Consider the following 22,617-nt stretch of genomic DNA (forward strand, 5'->3'; position numbering starts at 1 on the left):
AAAATGTAAGCATGACCATTTGCCAGCATGCAAAAGAAAATTTGTCATGATCACCATATCAAGAATGGAATCTATGTCAATGCAATAGTGTTTATCACCTACAATTGCTGAAATGTGCCCAGCAGACTTTAAAAGCATCATTCCATATTCCCTAAATAATTCCTCCTAGGATCTATGCAACTCAGTTCAGCAGATGGTTCTGAAAATCTGAATGGCCAAATGAGACTGTATTTTCATTTAAGTCACTGATGTTCTCTCTTCTTTCAACAGGGTGCTTTTCAGGAGACAATGATCACTTCTTGGCAATTCATCAGCGAAAGAGTGGGAAACCCGTATTTATTTATCACCATGTCCAAAGTGTTGAGAAAAGTTTGGATACAAATAGCCAGAAGATTTATAAACACAATTTCCATTCCTCTTCCTATGCAAAAATAAGCAAGCTGCACCCTGCGATCATTGTTAAATCAACTTTCCCTAGACCTGCTCATGACCCATCCCTCAATCTATTAGCCATGACTGGTCAAGAGCCAGAAGTGGAAAATCTCCCGATTCCAGCAAGCAATGTGATTGTTGTGGTAAGTACCTTTCTCTAGGTCTTGATATTGCTTCATGGGCATTTTTATCTGAGGTATCCAAAGTTCATATTTCTACTTCATGAGCTATGCCACTTGCAGCCCTCACTTTGTCCTCCTCATTCAAATAAAACTCCCTGTGACAGAGTGGTGGTAGCAGCATTGTCATCAATTACCTTGCTGCAGCATCAATTAAGCACTTTGTGTTGGGGCATTATGAGCACCAGAGTGGTAATTACTGGGCTAATGATGTAATTGGGAAGATATAAATAGTCACAACAGGAAGCTAGGAGGAACTCGGAAGATGAGCTGTGTTAAAGAGGGAGGCTGTGTGGAATGCGCCCACTTCGAGATGTCTGTGTTATGTTCTATGGGTAAAAGAGTGGAGGAACAAAAAATACACCTGGAGAAAGGAGCATATCCTTGATATGTTAATGACTGTGAGGAGATACAAACAGGCTAGGCAACACAACATACCAGGTAGCTGAGAGAGCACCCCACGACACGCCTATTCAGTAAGCCCTGTCATGATGTGTGTGATAGGCAGATAACCAGACAGGCAGAATTTGGCCCTAGGTAGTTAAGGAACTTGTCTTTGCTTCAGGTGTCTTGAATACCTTTCTCTGTACTGCTCTCTTTGAATTTGCACTGCCAAGCAAAGTGGTAGAACCCCATTTGCTGGATGGCTTTTAAAATTAATGTGAAAAAAGCACTAAAAATGTACTTTAGGGAATAATCCTTCATAATCAGGGAGATGGATGGATGATCTAAAAGGTCTTTTTCATCACTTCTATGATGTGTTGCAGAATTCCATAATTATGGCAAAGCAGCTATTTTAGAACACTCGTATATCCTATGTGGCAGTCAGGAACTCCTGAGCGGAGCATTTAACTGATGTAGTCCTCGGTCCAGTAGATGAAGCAACATGCACTGCTTAACTGGAGACCCAAGCATGCAACCCTTGACAGGCAGCAGCTTTACTAGGTGAGCTAAAAAGAAACTCCTTCCCCAGGCATGGTGATAGGAGCTATGGAAAACTTTTCTCAGGGGCAAGTTAGCGCTCTTTTTTCCTCTGGATTACCGAGCCATCTGCTGGGGATTTCTATGGGAGCTAGGCTGGGGAGAAGATAGCAAAGTGCCAATGAAACAGCTCAGTGACTGTCACTGGCTGGAATAGTACCTAAGCTGCTGCTCCCTGCCATATAGCCAGTGGAGCCATATAGTTACGATCCACCAAGTTCACCCCACTCCTCCGCTTCTGCTCCATTTTAGGTGTGGAAATACTCTTTGTGGAGCTGTCCTCCATGGCATACACAGGGGCTGCACACATTCTGCAGGAGCTACCACCGTTCTGCACCCCCCACCCCGTACTGTAGAATCGAATGAGACCTAGGTCACAGAATTATAGAAGATTAGGGTTGGAAGAAACCTCAGGAGGTCATCTAGTTCAATCCCCTGCTCAAAGCAGGACAACACCAGCTAAATTATCCCAGCCAAGGCTTTGTCAAGCCGGGCCTTAAAAACCTCGAAGGATGGAGATTCCACCACCTCCCTAGGTAACCCATTCCAGTGCTTCACCACCCTCCTAGTGAAATAGTGTTTCCTACTATCCAACCTAGATCTCCCACACTGCAACTTGAGACCATTGCTTCTTGTTCTGTCATCTGCTGCCACTGAGAACAGCCTAGCTCCATCCTCCTTGGTACCCTCCTTCAAGTAATTGAAGACTGCTATCAAATCCCCCCCTCGCTCTTCTCTTCTGCAGACTAAATAACCCCAGTTCCCTCAACCTCACCTCGTAAGTCATGTGCCCCAGCCCCCTAATAATTTTCGTTGCCCTCCACTGGACTCTCTCCAATTTGTCCACGTCCCTTCTGTAATGCGGGGACCAAAACTGGATGGAATACTCCAGGGGTGGCCTCACCAATGCTGAATAGAGGGGAATAATCACTTCCCTCAATCTGCTGGCAATGCTCCTACTAATACAGCCCAATATGCCATTGTCCTTCTTGGCAACAAGGGCACAGTGCTGACTTGTATCCAGCTTCTCGTCCACTGTAACCTCCAGGTCCTTTTCTGCAGAACTGATCCCCCTGTCTGACCAAGGAGGAAGCGACTAGATTTTCTCTTTTCTAATTTACAAAATTCAGCAATTCACAGTGGCTCTCCTGGTCATTACTGTGCATTAGTAAGTTTTGGCTATAACCGTATGACTAATGATAACAACCAGTATATGACTAATTCTGTAAATTGTTTTGCAATACTGTACACTTTTATGAAAGATGCTAGATTAAAAAACACAAGCATTTTTATAAGTCAACCTGTTGTACAGTATGTTGGCATCTTAGCACAGAGAATGTTTCAAAATGAAGATTCCTGGCTAGGTCTTGGTTCTTGGACTCCTGCTAGAAATTCCAGGTGCATCTGGGTTGTTTTGCTGATGAATGTACTAAGTATTTGCTCATATTTGATTGAGGTAAATGGAATGCAAATAGCTGCTGGAGTCACAGAAGATGAAAAAGAGAACCAGAAGGGGCTAATTTGGATTTATGAAGAGTTTTCTATTCTAACTATCAATTGCTATTAATATATTTCCAGAAAATTAGCATTTAAGGGCCAGATTCTGTGCTGATTTGCATCCTATGTAACTCCAGTTTGGTGCATATGTAACATATGCAGCTGACAAGAGTCAGCCTGAGGCTATGCCAGTTTGCACATAGAAGTGGGCTAGAGTAGCTCAAAGGGCTGACCACTTCACTGGAGGAATGTCAACTGTTAGTGCAGTTCCAATAGGGAGTGGTGCTGGTCAGGTAGGAGGAGGAGCCAGGCCAGCTGATGAATACATTGTTTCAGTGTGTCCTTAGCCAGCAGGTTTCCCATAAAGTCTAGCTGCAAATTAAGGCTTCTTTCCCCTTCCCAAACCCGAAACCAGCAGACACCTGGCAGCACTGCTTGTCATCCTCTGAAGGTGAATCCCCCACATGGATATAGCTGCCCATGCAGGTGTAAGCAAATTAAGCCCCAGATGCATGGTATGTATAGTATCATTCATCTTAAAAGGTGATAGAACCTTACAGGGAACTTGTATGAATTCTGGGAGAGGCACAAATCTCACATCATGATGGAAAGCCCACACATGAATGATCGGAGAGAACCTATGCTTTCAAATGGATGGCCTCCTAGTCACTTTAAAACCTGAATAACTCAGGTTTTCAGTTGGCAGTTCTTGCATAACTGTCCTATTAAATGTAATTGTGACCTTAGTCCAGATCCTTGCTGCTGCATTTATGCTATGAAGAATTTACCACTGTTCTGAGACCTTCTGTTCTGACCGAGAACCATTTTGTGCTCTAGGCACAACAGTGTGATTTGAGCAGCCTTTGCCATGACAGCTTTCAGTAAGCTTTCTGTGGGAGTCTCTGAAACTGTTATTTTAATGTTGTCTTTTAGCATGAGGTAGTCAGAACAGTATATCTCTTTCTGTAGAAGTGCTGAGAGACTCAACATCCAAATGAGCTTAATCGTACTGTAAGAATTTTCCTGGAGGATGCCTTCCACCATCGGGCAGCTCTTCCATTGCAAAATGCCTGTTGGAATTCAATCAGACATCCGCTATTTGCAGGGTTTTTCACATCTGAGTTTTCTTCTGTGAATTTAATGCTAAATGAATTTCTGCATTAATGACATTTGAAAAGGATTAGGTTTGTTTTGAATGCAATTATGGCATTCCCTCTGTCTATAACATTTGCTACTTGTTGTTGTGTCTTTTGGGTTTTGATCATTTAGGGCAAACATTTGCTGTATTGCACTTTCTGACCTTTTTGTTCCAGCCTTTAGCTATGTTGTTGGTTCCTCAACTTGAAAGGGCAATTGCTAGTGTCAGTGCTTCCTGTAATCCAGTTACTTGCCTAATGCATGTTGGGATTTAGTAGGAAAGCTTGAAAAGGGGGGTTATTTTTAACTAAATCAATACAGTCAGTTTATTGCAGAGGAGAAGGAACAAAATTTAGTCAAATTTCAGCAGTTTACATTTAATTTTCTGCATAGTAAGGGCAAAGAAGAGTGACTGACTGTACCAGGAATGTAGAATTATTAGAAGGTGAAATTCTGTTAGAAAAAGACCATCTAACAAACAAAGTTTCACCCACATACAGCTGATTCCTTGAAGCATGTTGTGAAGCCAAGAATTCTGTGTGCAAAAGAGTTGTTTTGGGACTCCTTCAATAAGAGTTGCATTCATGAGTTATCTTTCCAGTGAACCTGGGGAAATTGCTGTGCATGTTTATCTGGGGAAGGAAGAGGAGGCATCTCTTTTCCTGGGGTAAATGTTATATAACTTGAGGCTTTCTATCACAGGAAAATGCTTGCCTTATCTTATGCTTCTAGTGTGTTTGCTTGTTTTTTAAGGAACAATAGGGGCAAAACAAGAGCTTTTACAGGCGCTTTGGTTGTTGTATAACTATGCCTCACAGACCCAGTCTGACTATTAGGCCATATGCTCCTTTAAGCAATACCAGAAAACACATGAGAACAGCCAATTGATGGTTTTATGTAAGGGATTACTTGTTTCTCACAGGACTGTATTTTAAGTGCCCTATTCACCAGGGTTTATTTTGTAACTGGAAAAGCTATTTATTTATCAAAAAAATGCATATTTTCAGGGTTTGTGTGAGAGTTTGTTCATTTCACTCTTGATTCTCCAAACTGAGATGCAATTATTCAGAGTTTTGCATGTGTAAAGTATATGCATGGGGTTCTCAAACTGGGTGGTCGCAAGGTTATTATATGGGAGTTGCGAGCTGTCAGCCTCCACCCTCAAACCACACTTTGCCTCCGGCATTTATAATAGTGTTATAAATTTAAAACCACAATTTTTATGTTTAAGGGCGGGTCTCACTCAGGTTCGCTGTGTGAAAGGATAACCAATGCAAAAGTTTGAGAACTACTGGTATATACTCAAGGTGAGTGCCACCAGGGTCAATGCAGTACACAGAAGGCAGAAATAGTACATGGATAAACACTTACTTATTTATAATTAAAGATGCAGCTGTCTGGCACACTTTTGAGTAATTTAAACCCTGTTTGGGGGGAACTTGGAAGAAAAAGTGAAGGACTAATAGCATTGATTAGTCAGGTTAGCCGGGGGCCTACAGGTGTCTTCTCAGAGCTGTCCCAAAGCTTGTTAACTCTAACATTCCCTTTCTGTCTATAACCAGCATTTGCTGCTTGTTGTGTCTTTTTTGGGTTTTGATCATTTAGGGCAAACAGAAACATTTGCTGTATTGTACTTGCTGACCCTTTTTGTTCTAGCCTTTAGCTATGTTGTTGGTTCCTCAAGTTGAAAGGGCAATTGCTTATTCAGTCCTGAGTCTCTCCCAGACTGACTAACAAATGCATTGTGGTGTTTGATTGGTTTTGTGATGCCGATAAATGTCCATTAGAGATTGAGCTGAGACTATCAGATGCATTTTCATTTGTTTCCTACAAAGTGTTTTGCCTTCAGGTTTCAGGACATGGAAAGCTAATGCATTTGGTCATTGCATTCACTCTTTCCTTTCCTCCTTCATCTCTTGCACACCGTATTCACAAATGCGAAAATCTGTCTGACCCTTAATTTGTACCATGCTCGTCACTGTAAAGTCCTGTACCTTACAAAATAATAGTTTCAATAAGCATGAATCTTCTCTTAATTGCATTCGTTTTACATCAGTGTAACTCACCTCCACTGACTTGATTGGACTTATTCCCAATTAACACCAGTGTTAGATAAAAATCAGCCTTCATATCAGTGACTTATCCGTAGACTTTAGTTTCCCTTTCTTTTTGTCTTTGCAGGTGTAACGCTGACAGACCTCGGTCGTCAGCGGATGGAATCAAACCTGGAACTTAGTGCACAAGCTAAAAGCCAACTGGCTGTTAGCTAAGGCTGTAGAGCAGACTCCTTCAAGTCTCTCTAAGTGGTGTCAGTGCCACTAGATGGGACAGAACACCACACCCAGAAGGTGTGTGGGTTACCTACTTCCCCTAGCTGAGGAAGCAAGTCCCGAGCTTCAGACACTTCGCAGTTGAAATCCGGGATGAGCCGCCACTGGTAATACCGACAGACGCTGGTCGTCGGCAGGCAGGATCGAACCAAGGATCTCTGGAGCTTAGTAGCCTCTACCACATAAATTCAAACTGGAGCAGGTACAGAGAAGGGCTACTAAGATGATCCGAGAAATGGAAAACTTGTCTTATGAAAGGAGACTTAAGGAGCTTGGCTTGTTTAGCCTAACTAAAAGAAGGTTGTGGGGAGATATGATTGCTCTCTATAAATATATCAGAGGGATAAATACAGGAGAGGGAGAGGAATTATTTCAGCTCAGCACCAATGTGGACACAAGAACAAATAGGTTTAAACTGGCCACCAGGAAGTTTAGACTTGAAATCAGACTAAGGTTTCTAACCATCAAAGGAGTGAAGTTTTGGAATAGCCTTCCAAGGGAAGCAGTGGGGGCAAAAGATCTATCTGGTTTTAAGATTCTACTTGATAAGTTTATGGAGGAGATGGTATGATGGGATAATGGGATTTTGGTAAGTAATTGATCTTTAAATATTCAGGGTAAATAGGCCAAATCCCCTGAGATGGGATATTAGATGGATGGGATCTGAGTTACCCAGGAAAGAATTTTCTGTAGTATCTGGCTGGTGAATCTTGCCCATATGCTCAGGGTTTAGCTGATTGCCATATTTGGGGTTGGGAAGGAATTTTCCTCCAGGGCAGATTGGAGAGGCCCTGGAGGTTTTTCGCCTTTCTCTGTAGCATGGGGCATGGTTGACTTGAGGGAGGCTTCTCTGCTCCTTGAAGTCTTTGAACCATGATTTAAGGACTTCAATAGCTCAGACATAGGTGAGGTTTTTTTGTAGGAGTGGGTGGGTAAGATTCTGTGGCCTGTGCTGTGCAGGAGGTCGGACCAGATGATCAGAATGGTCCCTTCTGACCTTAGTATCTATGAATCTATAAAAGCCAACTGCCTGTTAGCTAAGGCTGTAGAGCAGACTCATTTAATTCTCTCTCTAAGTGGTCTTGGTGCCACTTAGCTGGGACACAACACCACCCAGAAGGTGTGTGGGTTACACAGGCACAGGTAAGATTGGTGGGAATTTCCTCATCTCCTGTTCTCATTCCACTTGCAAGAAAAAGGCAAGACCAGTGTGTTTGTGTATGTGTCACTTGCATTTTGTAGACTCACAGGCAGTGGCTCAAAGTTCCAATTATGTGTCCAAGAATTCCTTTTGTGTGACTGGACTCAAGTCAGTACAGGAGCGTGGAACACTGTTCGCTTTGTCCTCATCTCTCTGGCTCTGAATTCCATTTCAGGTATGCATAATCCTCACTAAGGAAAAAGGCTGCTAACTCTCTGTGGAGTGTGCTGGATACTGGAATAAATTGAAGGCCGTTTGGGTTTGCCAGCTGCTTATAGTCTGAAATAGTTCTACAGCAACATGGCAATCCCTATGACTGGTGAGAGAGGATCTCTGCCTCAAGCCATAGTTTTTGGTGCTGGGCTGAAAGAATTAAACCCCTTGTGCTGTAGCTCTTCCATGCCATCAAATGTGTTTTTTCATCAGCAGTTGAGTCCCCGATCTCATAGGGCATCTGAGAACCAGGACGAGCTGTGGTCTGGCCAAACTTTTGAGGTGGGTGTGGAAATCTGGATATCCTCTCCAGAGTGCACAGCTCCCGTAGGTGGAAGGTTGGAGATGGAATCCTTCCGTGAAGCTGTGGAGCCATAGTGGAGCTGCGCTGTCATCAGTACTCCAGCCTCCTCTCACAATTACTGTCACCGCCTCCCTTCTGGTTACCGCAATACCCATGTTGCCCCCATGTCAATGCATACAAAATTCAGTTGTTGAAATCGTCTTTCTTTGCTTGTTGATCTGCCCATACCTCATAAGCACATGCACCCTCTGAATGTTTCTATTGGTTCCCCATTTCCCACTGCATCAAGCTCAAGCATCTTTTTTGTTCAATATCTTCATAAATGATCTGGAGGATGGTGTGGATTGCACTCTCAGCAAATTTGCGGATGATACTAAACTGGGAGGAGTGGTAGATACGCTGGAGGGGAGGGATAGGATACAGAAGGACCTAGACAAATTGGAGGATTGGGCCAAAAGAAATCTAATGAGGTTCAATAAGGATAAATGCAGGGTCCTGCACTTAGGATGGAAGAATCCAATGCACCGCTACAGACTAGGGACCGAATGGCTCGGCAGCAGTTCTGCGGAAAAGGACCTAGGGGTGACAGTGGACGAGAAGCTGGATATGAGTCAGCAGTGTGCCCTTGTTGCCAAGAAGGCCAATGGCATTTTGGGTTGTATAAGTAGGGGCATAGCGAGCAGATCGAGGGACGTGATCGTTCCCCTCTATTCGACACTGGTGAGGCCTCATCTGGAGTACTGTGTCCAGTTTTGGGCCCCACACTACAGGAAGGATGTGGATAAATTGGAAAGAGTACAACGAAGGGCAACAAAAATGATTAGGGGTCTAGAGCACATGACTTATGAGGAGAGGCTGAGGGAGCTGGGATTGTTTAGTCTGCAGAAGAGAAGAATGAGGGGGGATTTGATAGCTGCTTTCAACTACCTGAAAGGGGGTTTCAAAGAGGATGGCTCTAGACTGTTCTCAATGGTAGCAGATGACAGAACGAGGAGTAATGGTCTCAAGTTGCAATGGGGGAGGTTTAGATTGGATATTAGGAAAAACTTTTTCACTAAGAGGGTGGTGAAACACTGGAATGCGTTACCTAGGGAGGTGGTAGAATCTCCTTCCTTAGAGGTTTTTAAGGTCAGGCTTGACAAAGCCCTGGCTGGGATGATTTAACTGGGACTTGGTCCTGCTTTGAGCAGGGGGTTGGACTAGATGACCTTCTGGGGTCCCTTCCAACCCTGATATTCTATGATTCTATGATTCTATGATCTTGCCCTCACCTTCAAGGCCCTTTACAGCTCTGCTCCTTGTGGTGTTTAGATGTTGCTTGTAATTATTAGAATTGGGAGCACTGGCTGTTGGGACTCTGAAAGGACAGGAAACACGAAGGAGGGGGGAGGAATTGAAGAGGCTGAAGGAGAGCTACAGAGGGTGCAGCAACAGCTTGGAAAAGAGGTTTTCACTTTAAAAAATAAAGTCCTGTTGAAGTTTAATACCTTGCCTGGCTACTACAACATTTTGGCGATGAGGATGGCTCTTTTGCCTCTGAACCCACCTGCACCCTTTTTACAAAGCCCAGGTGAGCCTCCAATTGCTTTTACTGTCTGGATCCATATGTTTGAGACTTATCTGCTTGCAATCAGTGCTACAGAGATTTCTGAAATAAGAAAGCATGCTCTGCTAATCCACTGCCTTGGAGCAGAAGGGCAGCGTACATTTTACACTTTTTTCCCCTTGCAGATGATAAATATGAGAGTGCACTCACTGCATTAAATTTTTTTGTACCAAGAGTGAATGTAGTAGCTAATCGCTACAGATTTTGCCAGCGTGACCAGAAACTAGGGGAGCCTATAATGCAGTATATTGCTTCCCTGTGGAGTCTGATTGTAACTTGTGACTTTGAGAATATGGCAGAAGAGATGATTAGAGACCAGCTCTTTGGGAAAAAAAAAAAACCAACCATGCTTCGTGTAAGAGAACGTTTACTTCTAGAACCACAACTTACACTAGAAAAAGCAATAACCATTGCTCCGCAGATTGAGTCAGCTACAGCTGAAGCCAAAATAATGAGCATGGATACAGGAGGCACAGTCCAGGCTGTGACTGCTTTGCAGAAAAGTTCACTATTGCTGCAGATAAACAATTACAAGAGGAAAACTAATGAAAAATCAGCAAATTCAAAATACAGTAAAAGCATGCTTTTGCTGTGGATCCCCACAACATCTTGCAAGCTACACAGGATGTCCGGCAAAAGTAGCTCAGTGCAATCATTGAGAAAAGATTGGGCATTTTGCTAAAGTATGTCGCAACAGCCAGTTCAATCAACAGGTGCATGCAGTTACAATACCAGATGTTACTGTGCTGAGCGTGGACAAAATGACTACTGCACATATTCCAGAACAAATAAAGTGCATGGTAAATGTTTCCACCATTCAGCTAATGTTGGAAACTGGCTCAGCAGTATCTATACTACCTGATCCCATCTATTTGCATTACTTTAAAGATGTGCCTCTTACTGAACTCAAGCTTCACTTGGTGTGCTATTTGAAAAACCATATTCCAGTACGTGGCTGCCTGCCAGCAATAGTTACTTTTGGTGATTGCTGTGTTACTGCAAAGTTCTACATTGTCCACAAAGGCACGCCTATGCTTGGCAGAGATTTATTGGCTGCTTTAAATCTCAGGGTAGTTAATGGACGAATTGATCTTCCTCAGCAAAGCACTCTTGTGGTACACACACCAGTTTCAGCTGGGAACCAACACCAGGTTGAGGAGAAACCCTTCTCTGCTTATGGGTTTTCGCATAAAGTTAAAATGAGGAATAATGTGATGCCTGTACGACAGAAATTATGACGCTTACCATTTTCAGACAGGGAAGCTGTTTCAGAGGAACTTAGAAAACTTGTTCAAAAGGACGTTATTGAAGAGTAACTCCTTGGAATGGGTTTCACCTATAGTAGTGATGCAGAAGAAGGGTTGAGGCATTCGCCTTTGTGTGGACTTAAGGGAGCCAAAAGCTATTGTGATTGACAGCCATCCTCTTCCTCACATAGAAGAAGTATTTGCAGAACTCCATGGAGCAAAGGTGTTTTCTACTCTTGATTTTCAGAGCGCATGTCACTAGGTTATGTTGCATGAAGATAGCAGAGACCTCACAGCATTTATTACACATGAGGGACTATTTCGTTTTAAACATGTTCCATATGGTCTCGCATCAGCCCCAAGTGCCTTCCAAAAATGTCATTGATTTTGAAGAATCAACATGGAGTTCAGTGTTTGGATGATATTATCGTGTTTGGACATACTTCAGAGGAGCATGACAATAACCTTCAGTCTGTACTAAACTGCATCAGCAAAGCAGGCCTCAAGCTCAATAGGTCCAAATGCAAATTTAGACAAACTGAACTCTCCTTTCTTGGGCATACAATTTCACAGGCTGGACTAAAACCTGATCCAGCTCATATCCTGGTAATTTCAAATCCTCCTTCTCCTCCAACAGATTTGCAAACCTTACATTCCTTCTTGGGTCTTACCTCCTGGTACGCAAAATTCATTCCCAATTATGCTTCTGTCATTGAACCGTTACGAGAATTACAATGGGGAAGTTCAACCTTAGTGTGGACAATGGATGCACAAGCTAGTTTTGAAACAGTGAAAGACTTGATTGTACATAGTCCAGTACTTGCACTATTCAGTCCTGCATTGCCCACAATTGTAACTATTGATGCTTCTGATTATGGACTTGGGGCTGTCCTCATGAAGTTGTGTGAGGACAGCCCCAACACAGAAAGGACTGTTGCATTTGCTTCAAGGACACTAAGTAATGCTGAGAGAAAATATTCTATAGTCGAAAAAGAAGCACTTGCTTGTGACTGGGCTACTGAAAAATGGAGAGCTCTACCTGTGGGGCTGCACGTTCAAATTACACACAGACCACAGCCCTTTGACCATGTTGCTCACCACGAAAGGACTGGGAAGAGCAGGATATACCATATTGCTCGATGGTCTGGTCTGCAAGACTACTCTCTTTCAATTATGAACTGGAATATAATCCTGGAAACCAAAATATGGTAGCTGATTGCCTTTCTCGCCTGCCTTTGCCTTCACCAGATGGTCCACCAGAGGATAGGATGTAGTAGTTGCGCTTATTACAGCACTCTTACAGCAGTTACAAGAGAACAATTTCAAGCTGCTTGTTCAGCGTGTCCAATTCACCAAAAACTACGGGAATTTCTGGCAAAGAGCCCAGTAACCCTAAAAACCTTGACCCAGTTTTGCTGCCTTATTTTAGAGTTCGGGATGAACTTTCTTTGCTTGATGGCTGTGTGCTATGAAGTACACACCGGCTACTTGTGCCAGAAGAACTCATACACCTGGCAGATGATACTCGTCAAGGAATTGTCCGAACCAAATGACTATGGGGTCTGTATTGGTGGCCAGGGATGTACTCTCAAACTGAAGCACTCATAAAATCCTGTGTCACTTGCCAAATGCATGATAAGACAGCAGTTACATGTACCCCTCCATTACAGCCTGTTCCTCTTCCTGAATCTGCATGGGAAAAAGTGGCGATTTGACCTTGTAGAACCCTTTGATACTGTTCCATTACTGTTATGCCATCACCTTAATAGACTATTTCAGTAAATGGCCTGAGATAGCATTTACATCACAAATCTCTTCAACTACAGTAATTAAGTTCCTCTCTTCAGTTTTTAGCGGGGAAGGTAACCCCAAAGAACTGGTTTCAGATAATGGTAGTCAATTTACTTCCCTGGAGTTTGAAACTTTTCTAGCATAGAGGAACATTTTACATAGAAGGTCGTCCCTATACTACCCTCAAGCCAATGGGGAAATCGAATGGTTTAACAGAGAGTTTACAAATGGCTAAACTGGAAGGGTGATTGTGGATAACCTTCACTACTGATTTCTTGCAAGCATACCGGGCTACACGACATGCCACAAAGCAAAGATCACCCGCAGAGTTACTGCATGGGAAACAGATGAATGCTAAATGGAACATTGCTGGATTGTTAAAGGCATGACCTGAGGCCCCAGCTGAGGATGATGTGAGAAAAACAGTTGAACAGAACCAAGCAAAGTACAAGACTTTCACAGACAAGCAGCAGGGTGCTAAGGAACCAAAGTTTCAGTGTGGTTCCTTCATTAAAAAGAAAGGGATTACTTGTGGCACCTTAGAGACTAACAAATTTATTAGAGCATAAGCTTTCGTGAGCTACAGCTCACTTCATCGGATGCATTTGGTGGAAAAAACAGAGGAGAGATTTTTATATATATAATACATACACAAACCCATTGTTTCATGTTCTCTCTGTGTATCATACACACTGTAAGGAGAGTGATCACTTAAGATAAGTCATCACCAGCAGCAGGGGGGGGAAAGGAGGAAAACCTTTCATGGTGACAAGCAAGGTAGGCTAATTCCAGCAGTTAACAAGAATATCAGAGGAACAGTGGGGCGTGGGGTGGGAGGGAGAAATACCATGGGGAAATAGTTTTACTTTGTGTAATGACTCATCCATTCCCAGTCTCTATTCAAGCCTAAGTTAATTGTATCCAGTTTGCAAATTAATTCCAATTCAGCAGTCTCTCGTTGGAGTCTGTTTTTGAAGCTTTTTTGTTGAAGGATAGCCACTCTTAGGTCTGTGATCGAGTGACCAGAGAGATTGAAGTGTTCTCCAACTGGTTTTTGAATGTTATAATTCTTGACGTCTGATTTGTGTCCATTCATTCTTTTACGTAGAGACTGTCCAGTTTGGCCAATGTACATGGCAGAGGGGCATTGCTGGCACATGATGGCATATATCACATTGGTAGATGCGCAGGTGAATGAGCCTCTGATAGTGTGGCTGATGTGATTAGGCCCTATGATGGTATCCCCTGAATAGATATGTGGACAGAGTTGGCAACGGGCTTTGTTGCAAGGATAGATTCCTGGGTTAGTGCTTCTGTTGTGTGGTGTGTGAAAGATTCTGAGGCAGTAATGTGCACTAAAACCTTCACAGGGCACATTTATTTTTCTTTTGTCATCTTCCTTGGAAAATGTTAATAGAAGGCTAGTGGTGGGATAGTCCAGAACACAAAATTCTTTAACTGATTAGCTGAGTGTTGGGAGTCTGAAAAGGGTCACTCATAATAATCCAGAGTAAATTTTCTGTTTTTTGTTTCAAATTGAGTTTTGCACAGAACAAAGCGGTAATCTTTCTTTCTAAATACCCAGCTCATCATCTTGTGTGAAATTGCCAAGTTCTTCCTCACTTTTCCTTCATTTCTTACTAAGGGAAACTCCCAGTGAAGTTTACTTGGAGATTTTCATGAATATGAATTAAATGGAAACTGAGTAAGGACTTCAAGATTGGGCCCCTGGTTGTCTTTTGAATTCTGCCTTTTAATTTTTTCTTGAAGGTGAACTGAAAAAAAACAACAAATAGATGTTTAGATTGTAATTACTAGCTATATGTGCATATATAGTGGGGGCAGAGTGGTCTCAGTCCATAAAGGGGGGTGGGCATCATGGACCCACACTGCACTGGGGCTCCCCGTGTGCAGCTTGGTAGGGGCCAGTCAAGGCCAAGGAAGGGGACAGAGGATCTGCTGTTTAGCACTTCAGGGCCTTCTTCCTTAGCACTCACGGCCAGGGCATATAAGTGGTTATAGAGAGCTATTTTAGCCATTGGGCTTCAGTAGTCTTTCGGAAGGTAGAGGGAAATAGATTGCCTTTCCTCCTGCATCTGTGCATCTAGCTAGTGCCTATGCTAGCTATTTGGGTTGAGGATGAAGATTTGGCTGTAAGAGTAAATACAAGAGGTAGGTCGTCTTGTTCCCTCCCTTGGCCTTGCCTGCTCCTTTACCTAAGGAGCCTGAGTCTAGTGTGGTCCACGCTTCTGGACCCCAGATCCCTTCTGGATTGAAACCACACTGCTTCCCTGTAAAAGGGGACCTTGCCTGGCAGTAGCGGCAGATTTTTGCCCTTGGTGAATAAATCAAGTGCATATTCCAAATGGTCTTATATCTGCCACGATCTGATCAGTGTTTCTCCTATAAAAGCTGATGACCCCACTACCCACTAAAACAGAGTAAGGGAGGCAGCATTCTGTTGTATCAGGTTCCAAATTGCTATATCCACCACTACAGATGCCCAACAATCCTAACTCACCAATGAATGAGGTCCCCAAAGGCACTCAGTATAATGAGCCCCTCCTCCTTCTCCCCCCCCCCCCCCCCCCCCAAAAAAAAGTTACCATCTGTCTCAAATAAAAATATACGGCACACTGGTCTACTTGAGGAATGAACAGTGAGGAAGCACAGATAGAGCTTTTTATTCATCTCTGTTAGAGCCCTTAGAGAATTGTCTTTGTGAAAACCCAAATTCCCTTACGCTACTACTGAAAGGCAGAGAAAGGGCATTCAGATGATGAGACAACACATGTTTTCTTATTAGTAAACATTTTCTTGGATCTGGCAGTAGAGCTCTTGCACTATTCCCTTGGTTTCTTCATTTTAGATAGCTGTATGATTGATATATATACACACACAGACAAATTAGTCATCTTTTAAAGGTTAATAATGTAACAATTTTAGCCTGGCTTTTTAAAAAAAATATCTCATGTCACTTTATTATGAAGCTGTCAACCTACAATATTTTATTTTAAAATATGATGCTATTTTGAGTTGTAGAAGCCAAAGATTAGGAGGTAGAAGAGGATCTTGAGGATGAACCTTTGGCTCCTTAAAGATCAAATATTTGTGCACTTTGGCATAATGGAGAGCGACCAAACTGTATGTGGCCAAAGTGTGTTTAAATGAACAATACCGGATTCTGGAACTGAGCACAGCTGAGAGGGACAGCTTGAATGCGTTTAAAAGCTATCACATTGAAACCTTTTTTGAAAGCCTTGCAGGAGTGTAATGGTTATAGGAATGGTGAGCTCCCAGGGGAGGTATGCATAGAGGTACTGACCCTTTGTCTTTATTTTGTTCCTATAAGTGCTTAAGCAATGTTGTTTTACCCTTCTGCTGCCCTTCCTTTGAAGGTCATTCATGACTGACAGTCTGTAATGGAGCTAATTCTCATTTGGCTCTGCTCCATAATAAGCTGGCAGAAAATACTTTGGGAGTCTGGGACCAATTTGATAAAATTCTTCTAGTCCTGTATGTGGTAAAAGCATCATGAAAATATTGCGGCTACACATGAAGCATTTATAATAATATAAAAGCATAGAAAGTGTAGGGGCTGGCTGTTGTATTGTAGCTGTGTTTATTTAAATACAAATAGAAACAGACTTTACATTTTCAGCCTTTATCCGCTGCTTCAGAAGGCAATTGGAATACCTACTTCATGCAGCTTTAGCTGCACATGTGCATTTTCTTTACTAATGGTCGTGTACATCACTGTAGGACTAATCACAGGCAATACAAAGATTTTTACATTTATGATGTGCTAAACTCTTTTGTTTGATTTACACGTTGTCATTTACTGGAGTTCTTTTCACTGATTGCCCATTATCCTGTTTCTATTAGCATGTGTTGGTGGCTGAAAATAAGGGGTTATCCCTTTGTTGGGGCTAATTACATTAATAATGTTCTTCATTTTAAAACTTGCTTTCACAGAAAAAATGAACATTTTTATTATGGTTGGTAGTGCTGTGGTGTTCATACAGTTATGCATTGTTTGGCCAATTTGCTAATAATGGGCCTTACTTTATGCTGTATCTAACATAGTGACTAAATGAGAACACAGTTCTGGATGCTAATAACTACCTATACACAGATGTTAATGATGCTTCAAATTTAGGTATTACACAATTTATGTTTATCTGATGCTCTTAGTTGACAGGCCATGAAAAATATGGGTATTTAGGGCCAGCAGCAGAATGACCTAAACTACTGCCTCATTTTTTAGGGACCTTTCATTCATTTAGAAAACTAAACCTGGAAACAGTATAGAACAGAAAGTCTTTGTCTCAAGGTGAAGGTGATGTGCAGCCAGAACACAAAGCATACAATGTTCTCTGGTACCCTCTGACAGGCTGACTCGGGAATGGTGCTGCAGGTATATGTGAATCTACCTACTTAGCCTCAGTGATGGTCAGTACAGGTGTGGGAAAGAGAAGCAATCAAATTCAATGGCAAATTAATAATTTATTTAACATTTTTTCTTTTTCTTTTTTTCCCCCCACCTTCCCTACGTTTATCTTGTCTATTTAGGTTGTAAGCTCTTTGGCCAAGAGCTATCTTTTACTATATCTTTGCACAGTACCTATTGCAATAGGGCTGCGATTTTTGTTGGATAGCTAGCAATTGCTGTAATATAAATAGTTAGCAAATGGATGAGCAGCATTAGGAACACCTCTTGCACCTACTATCCCTACCCCTGTTTAGGACAAGGGAACATTCACTTGAAAATACAATACACCTTCATATTCAGAAATAGAAAGAAATAAGTTTGCTTATCTTGTTTTTGTTTGTTTTTTTCTAGATTTATCTTACTAGAAAGCACAGACTTGTAGTATTACAATACATGATATATTAGAAATCCATATGCTAAATTTTAAGAGTCATTGAATGTTTAGCTTTCAAATAAAAGAAAAGGAGTACTTGTGGCACCTTAGAGACTAACAAATTTATTAGAGCATAAGCTTTCGTGAGCTACAGCTCACTTCATCGGATGCATTTGGTGGAAAAAACAGAGGAGAGATTTATATACACACACACACAGAGAACATGAAACAATGGGTTTATCATACACACTGTAAGGAGAGTGATCACTTAAGATAAGCCATCACCCACAGCAGGGGGGGGAAAGGAGGAAAACCTTCCATGGTGACAAGCAGGTAGGCTAATTCCAGCAGTTAACAAGAATATCAGAGGAACAGTGGGGGGTGGGGTGGGGGGGAGAAATACCATGGGGAAATAGTTTTACTTTGTGTAATGACTCATCCATTCCCAGTCTCTATTCAAGCCTAAGTTAATTGTATCCAGTTTGCAAATTAATTCCAATTCAGCAGTCTCTCGTTGGAGTCTGTTTTTGAAGCTTTTTTGTTGAAGTATAGCCACTCTTAGGTCTGTGATCGAGTGACCAGAGAGATTGAAGTGTTCTCCAACTGGTTTTTGAATGTTATAATTCTTGACGTCTGATTTGTGTCCATTCATTCTTTTACGTAGAGACTGTCCAGTTTGGCCAATGTACATGGCAGAGGGGCATTGCTGGCACATGATGGCATATATCACATTGGTAGATGCGCAGGTGAACGAGCCTCTGATAGTGTGGCTGATGTGATTAGGCCCTATGATGGTATCCCCTGAATAGATATGTGGACAGAGTTGGCAACGGGCTTTGTTGCAAGGATAGGTTCCTGGGTTAGTGGTTCTGTTGTGTGGTGTGTGGTTGCTGGTGAGTATTTGCTTCAGATTGGGGGGCTGTCTGTAAGCAAGGACTGGTCTGTCTCCCAAGATCTGAGAGAGCGATGGCTCGTCCTTCAGGATAGGTTGTAGATCCTTGATGATGCGTTGGAGAGGTTTTAGTTGGGGGCTGAAGGTGATGGCTAGTGGCGTTCTGTTGTTTTCTTTGTTGGGCCTGTCCTGTAGTAGGTGACTTCTGGGTACTCTTCTGGCTCTGTCAATCTGTTTCTTCACTTCAGCAGGTGGGTATTGTAGTTGTAGGAATGCATGATAGAGATCTTGTAGGTGTTTGTCTCTGTCTGAGGGGTTGGAGCAAATGCGGTTATATCGTAGCGCTTGGCTGTAGACAATGGATCGAGTGGTATGATCTGGATGAAAGCTAGAGGCATGTAGGTAGGAATAGCGGTCAGTAGGTTTTTGGAATTAGCCTACCTGCTTGTCACCATGGAAGGTTTTCCTCCTTTCCCCCCCCTGCTGTGGGTGATGGCTTATCTTAAGTGATCACTCTCCTTACAGTGTGTATGATAAACCCATTGTTTCATGTTCTCTGTGTGTGTGTATATAAATCTCTCCTCTGTTTTTTCCACCAAATGCATCCGATGAAGTGAGCTGTAGCTCACGAAAGCTTATGCTCTAATAAATTTGTTAGTCTCTAAGGTGCCACAAGTACTCCTTTTCTTTTTGCGAATACAGACTAACACGGCTGCTACTCTGATAGCTTTCAAATGTAATTGCTGAGAAACACTCTGAAAATGGATATAACCTTTATGAAATAACTGCAACATGAGTCTTTGAATGAATGAATAAATGATTAGAAAACATATGGATGCATAAAGTAGAATAACAAATGTACCCTACATAAAAGTAGAATGTCCATAAAACATTTGACATCCCTGCTTATCAGTTCTTGGCTTTTTGATTCTAAATTGAAAGCCAGGGTGGATATTGGAAAAAGTGAGTCTGGTACTCTGATATCAGGCAACTTTCATTTAAGCACTAATTTAACTTTAGACAGCTGTGGGTGCAATATACTAAAAATACATGCAAAGCATTGCTAGTTTAGTTGTGGACTTTTACTTTCATTATTGTCTTCATCCAGTCAATGAAAAATTATTCACATTTTACTTATAACAGATATTGTGGTATGATATCAGTTTTAGTGAGCAAAATGTTGTATAACAAAAGAGCTTCCCAATATTTCATGTAGGGTAATAAAAATAATTACTATTATGATCCATTTTTCTTTTTAAAATAGAGATATAGAAGAGTGAAGATAACCAGCTGTGTTTATGCAGATCAGACCCAATCATCAAAATGTTTTTTCCTAGCCTTAAAATCTATGAAGTAGAAATGGATGAATGGTGGGGTGTGCGCACACACAAAAGGAAGAAAAGCAAACCTTGTTTTAGCTTTTAAACAAACTCACTACTTAACTGTTTACCTTCTTTGAATCTCAATCCATTGAGAGGAATAACCAAAACTGAATTTTGTGCAAATATTGTAGAATATTCACAAAGCAAACAATGATGAATTTGTAATCACAAATATTTTTTCATGGGAAGTCTGATTCTAGACATTTCACTCCACCAATCAGGGATAGAAACATTATCAATAGGGCCCTACCAAATTCATGGCCCTGAAAAATGCATCATGGATCATGAAATCTGGGTGTGCCCCCCCCCCCCGGGGAAATCTGGTCTTTTGTGTGCTTTTACCCTATACTATACAGATTTCACAGGGGAGACCAGCGTTTCTCAAATTGGGGGCCCTGACCCAAAAGGGAATTGCAGAGGGCTGTTGCAAGTTTATTTTAGTGGGGGTCACAATATTGCCACCCTTATTTCTGTGCTGCCTTCAGAGCTGGGCAGCTGGAGAGCGGCGGCTGGTGGCCAGGTACCCAGATCTGAAGGCAGAACCTTGCCAGCAGCAGCAGAGAAATAAAGGTGGCAATACCATATCATGCCACCCTTGCTTCTGCGTTGCTGCCTTCAGCTTTCTAGGCAGCAGCGCAGAAGTAAGGGTGGCAATTCCATACCATGCCATCCTGACTTCTGCACTGCTGCTGGCGACGGCTCTGCCTTCAGAGCTGGGCTCCCAGCCAGCAGCCACCACTCTCTAGCTGCCCAGTCCTGAAGGCAGTGCAGAAATAAGGGTGGCAATACCGTGACCCCCCCCAAAATAACCTTGCAACCCCCTCAACTCCTTTTTCGGTCAGGACCCTTACAGTTACAACACTGTTAAATTTCAGATTTAAATAGCTGAAATCATGAAATCTATGATTTTTAAAATCTTAGGACCGTGAAATTGACCAAAATGGACCATGAATTTAGTAGGGCCCTAATTATCAGACCAGTGAAAACAACTCAAATTTGGAATATTCAAAGTAATAGCCCATTTAAATAGTTTATTGAGGTGTTTCCATAAAATTTTCAGACAGTTTTTGAACAAACAAATTAATTGGTGGATATTATCTGTTTGCAGATAACTTCTAAAAAAGATAAAAGGTTAAGTTTGCCAAATATATTCTATATGAGTAGTATACTCTGCTATAGTTAGGGCTTATTCCAATAAGACCTTCTATATGTGTATAATACAATGACCTTTTTTCTTAAATGTAAAATAATGAAAGAGAGGAATCCATAGTACCTCTGGTACTCTAAGTACACAGCTCTTTGACCTTTGGAAAAACATATTTTTACAACATTTAGTGTCTGCTACTTAACTTGAAAAGAACATCTAACCTGTTCTGGCCTCAGTAATTTATTCTGTGTCACCAATCCTACTTGCCTTTGGCCAGATATGATTGTCCAAGTTTGGCAAAGACTTATTTTTCTCTGTCTTTATTTACTTCGTAATTTTTCTTTCTATCCATTGCTCTTCTGTTCTAGGGGACTCCATCTTTGACTTCTCATTGTCAGTGTAGCTATATTATTACTACTGTAGTTTCTTCAGTTTTGAAGATGCCCTTACTCACGGGTGGGCAATCTACGGCCCGTGGGCCACGTCTGGCCCATCAGACCTTTTAATCTAGCCCTCAAGCTCTCTCCAGGGAATGGGGTCAGGGGCTTGCCCCGCTCTGGTGCTCCAGCCAGAAAGCAGGGTCAGGGACTCGCCCCACTCCACACAGCTCCCAGAAGCAGCAGCATGTCCCCCCCTCCGGCTCCTACACATAAGAGCAGCCACGGGGCTCTGCACGCTGCTCTCGCCTGAAGCGCAGCTCTGCAGCTCCCATTGGCCCGAGCTGCAGGGGCAGTGCCTATGGATGGGGCAGAATGCAGAGCTGCCTGGCCAGCGCCACACCTCTGCATAGGAGCCAGAGTGGGGACATGCCACTGCTTCTGGGAGCTGTGGGGGCAGCACCAGTGAATGGGGCAGCATGCAGAACCGCCTGGCTGCCCCTCCACTTAGGAGCTGGTGTGGGGACATGCTGCTGCTGCTGCTGCTGCTGCTGCTGCTTCTGGGAGCTGCTTGAGATAAGTGCCACCTGGAGCACCCTCCTGCACCCCGAACTCCTCATCCCCAGTCCCATCCCAGAGCCCTTACCCCCCCCCCCCGCACTCCAATCCCCTGACCCAGCCTGGAGCCCCCTCCTGCACTCTGAACTCATTTCTGGCCCCACAGCCCAACCCCCAATTTTGTGAGCATTTATGGCCTGTCATACAATTTCCATACCCAGATGTGGCTCTCAGGCCAAAAAGTTTGCCTGAAGGCATTAACTGAAGGGAGATTTTAGGGTTTGTCTGCACAGTGAGGTAATGTGCTCTGCAAGGGTGTGATTTCTAAAGTACACCAATATGTTGTGCATTAATTAGTCTGGGGAGACCCTACTGGTGTGCACTATAGATTCCCTAGTGCACTCAAACATAGTACAGTTTGAAACAGTACTACATTAAAGTGCACCGGCAGAGTATACACCTGACTATGAGCAACATG

General features: G+C 42.6%; 1 protein-coding gene across 2 annotated transcripts in view; it reads left to right on the forward strand.

Annotated features, from left to right (window-relative positions):
* The window catches only part of PTPRR (protein tyrosine phosphatase receptor type R), a 191,988-nt gene that overhangs the window by 16,559 nt on the left and 152,812 nt on the right, over window positions 1-22,617 (forward strand). For both annotated transcript variants that reach the window (XM_038411493.2, XM_043493408.1), the window contains exon 2: window positions 271-575. In XM_038411493.2, coding sequence (XP_038267421.1) covers window positions 271-575 — 305 coding nt within the window. The remainder of the gene's footprint in view (window positions 1-270; window positions 576-22,617) is intronic.

Source organism: Dermochelys coriacea, chromosome 1 (genome assembly GCF_009764565.3).
Source record: "Dermochelys coriacea isolate rDerCor1 chromosome 1, rDerCor1.pri.v4, whole genome shotgun sequence".
Taxonomy (NCBI): Eukaryota; Metazoa; Chordata; order Testudines; family Dermochelyidae; genus Dermochelys; species Dermochelys coriacea.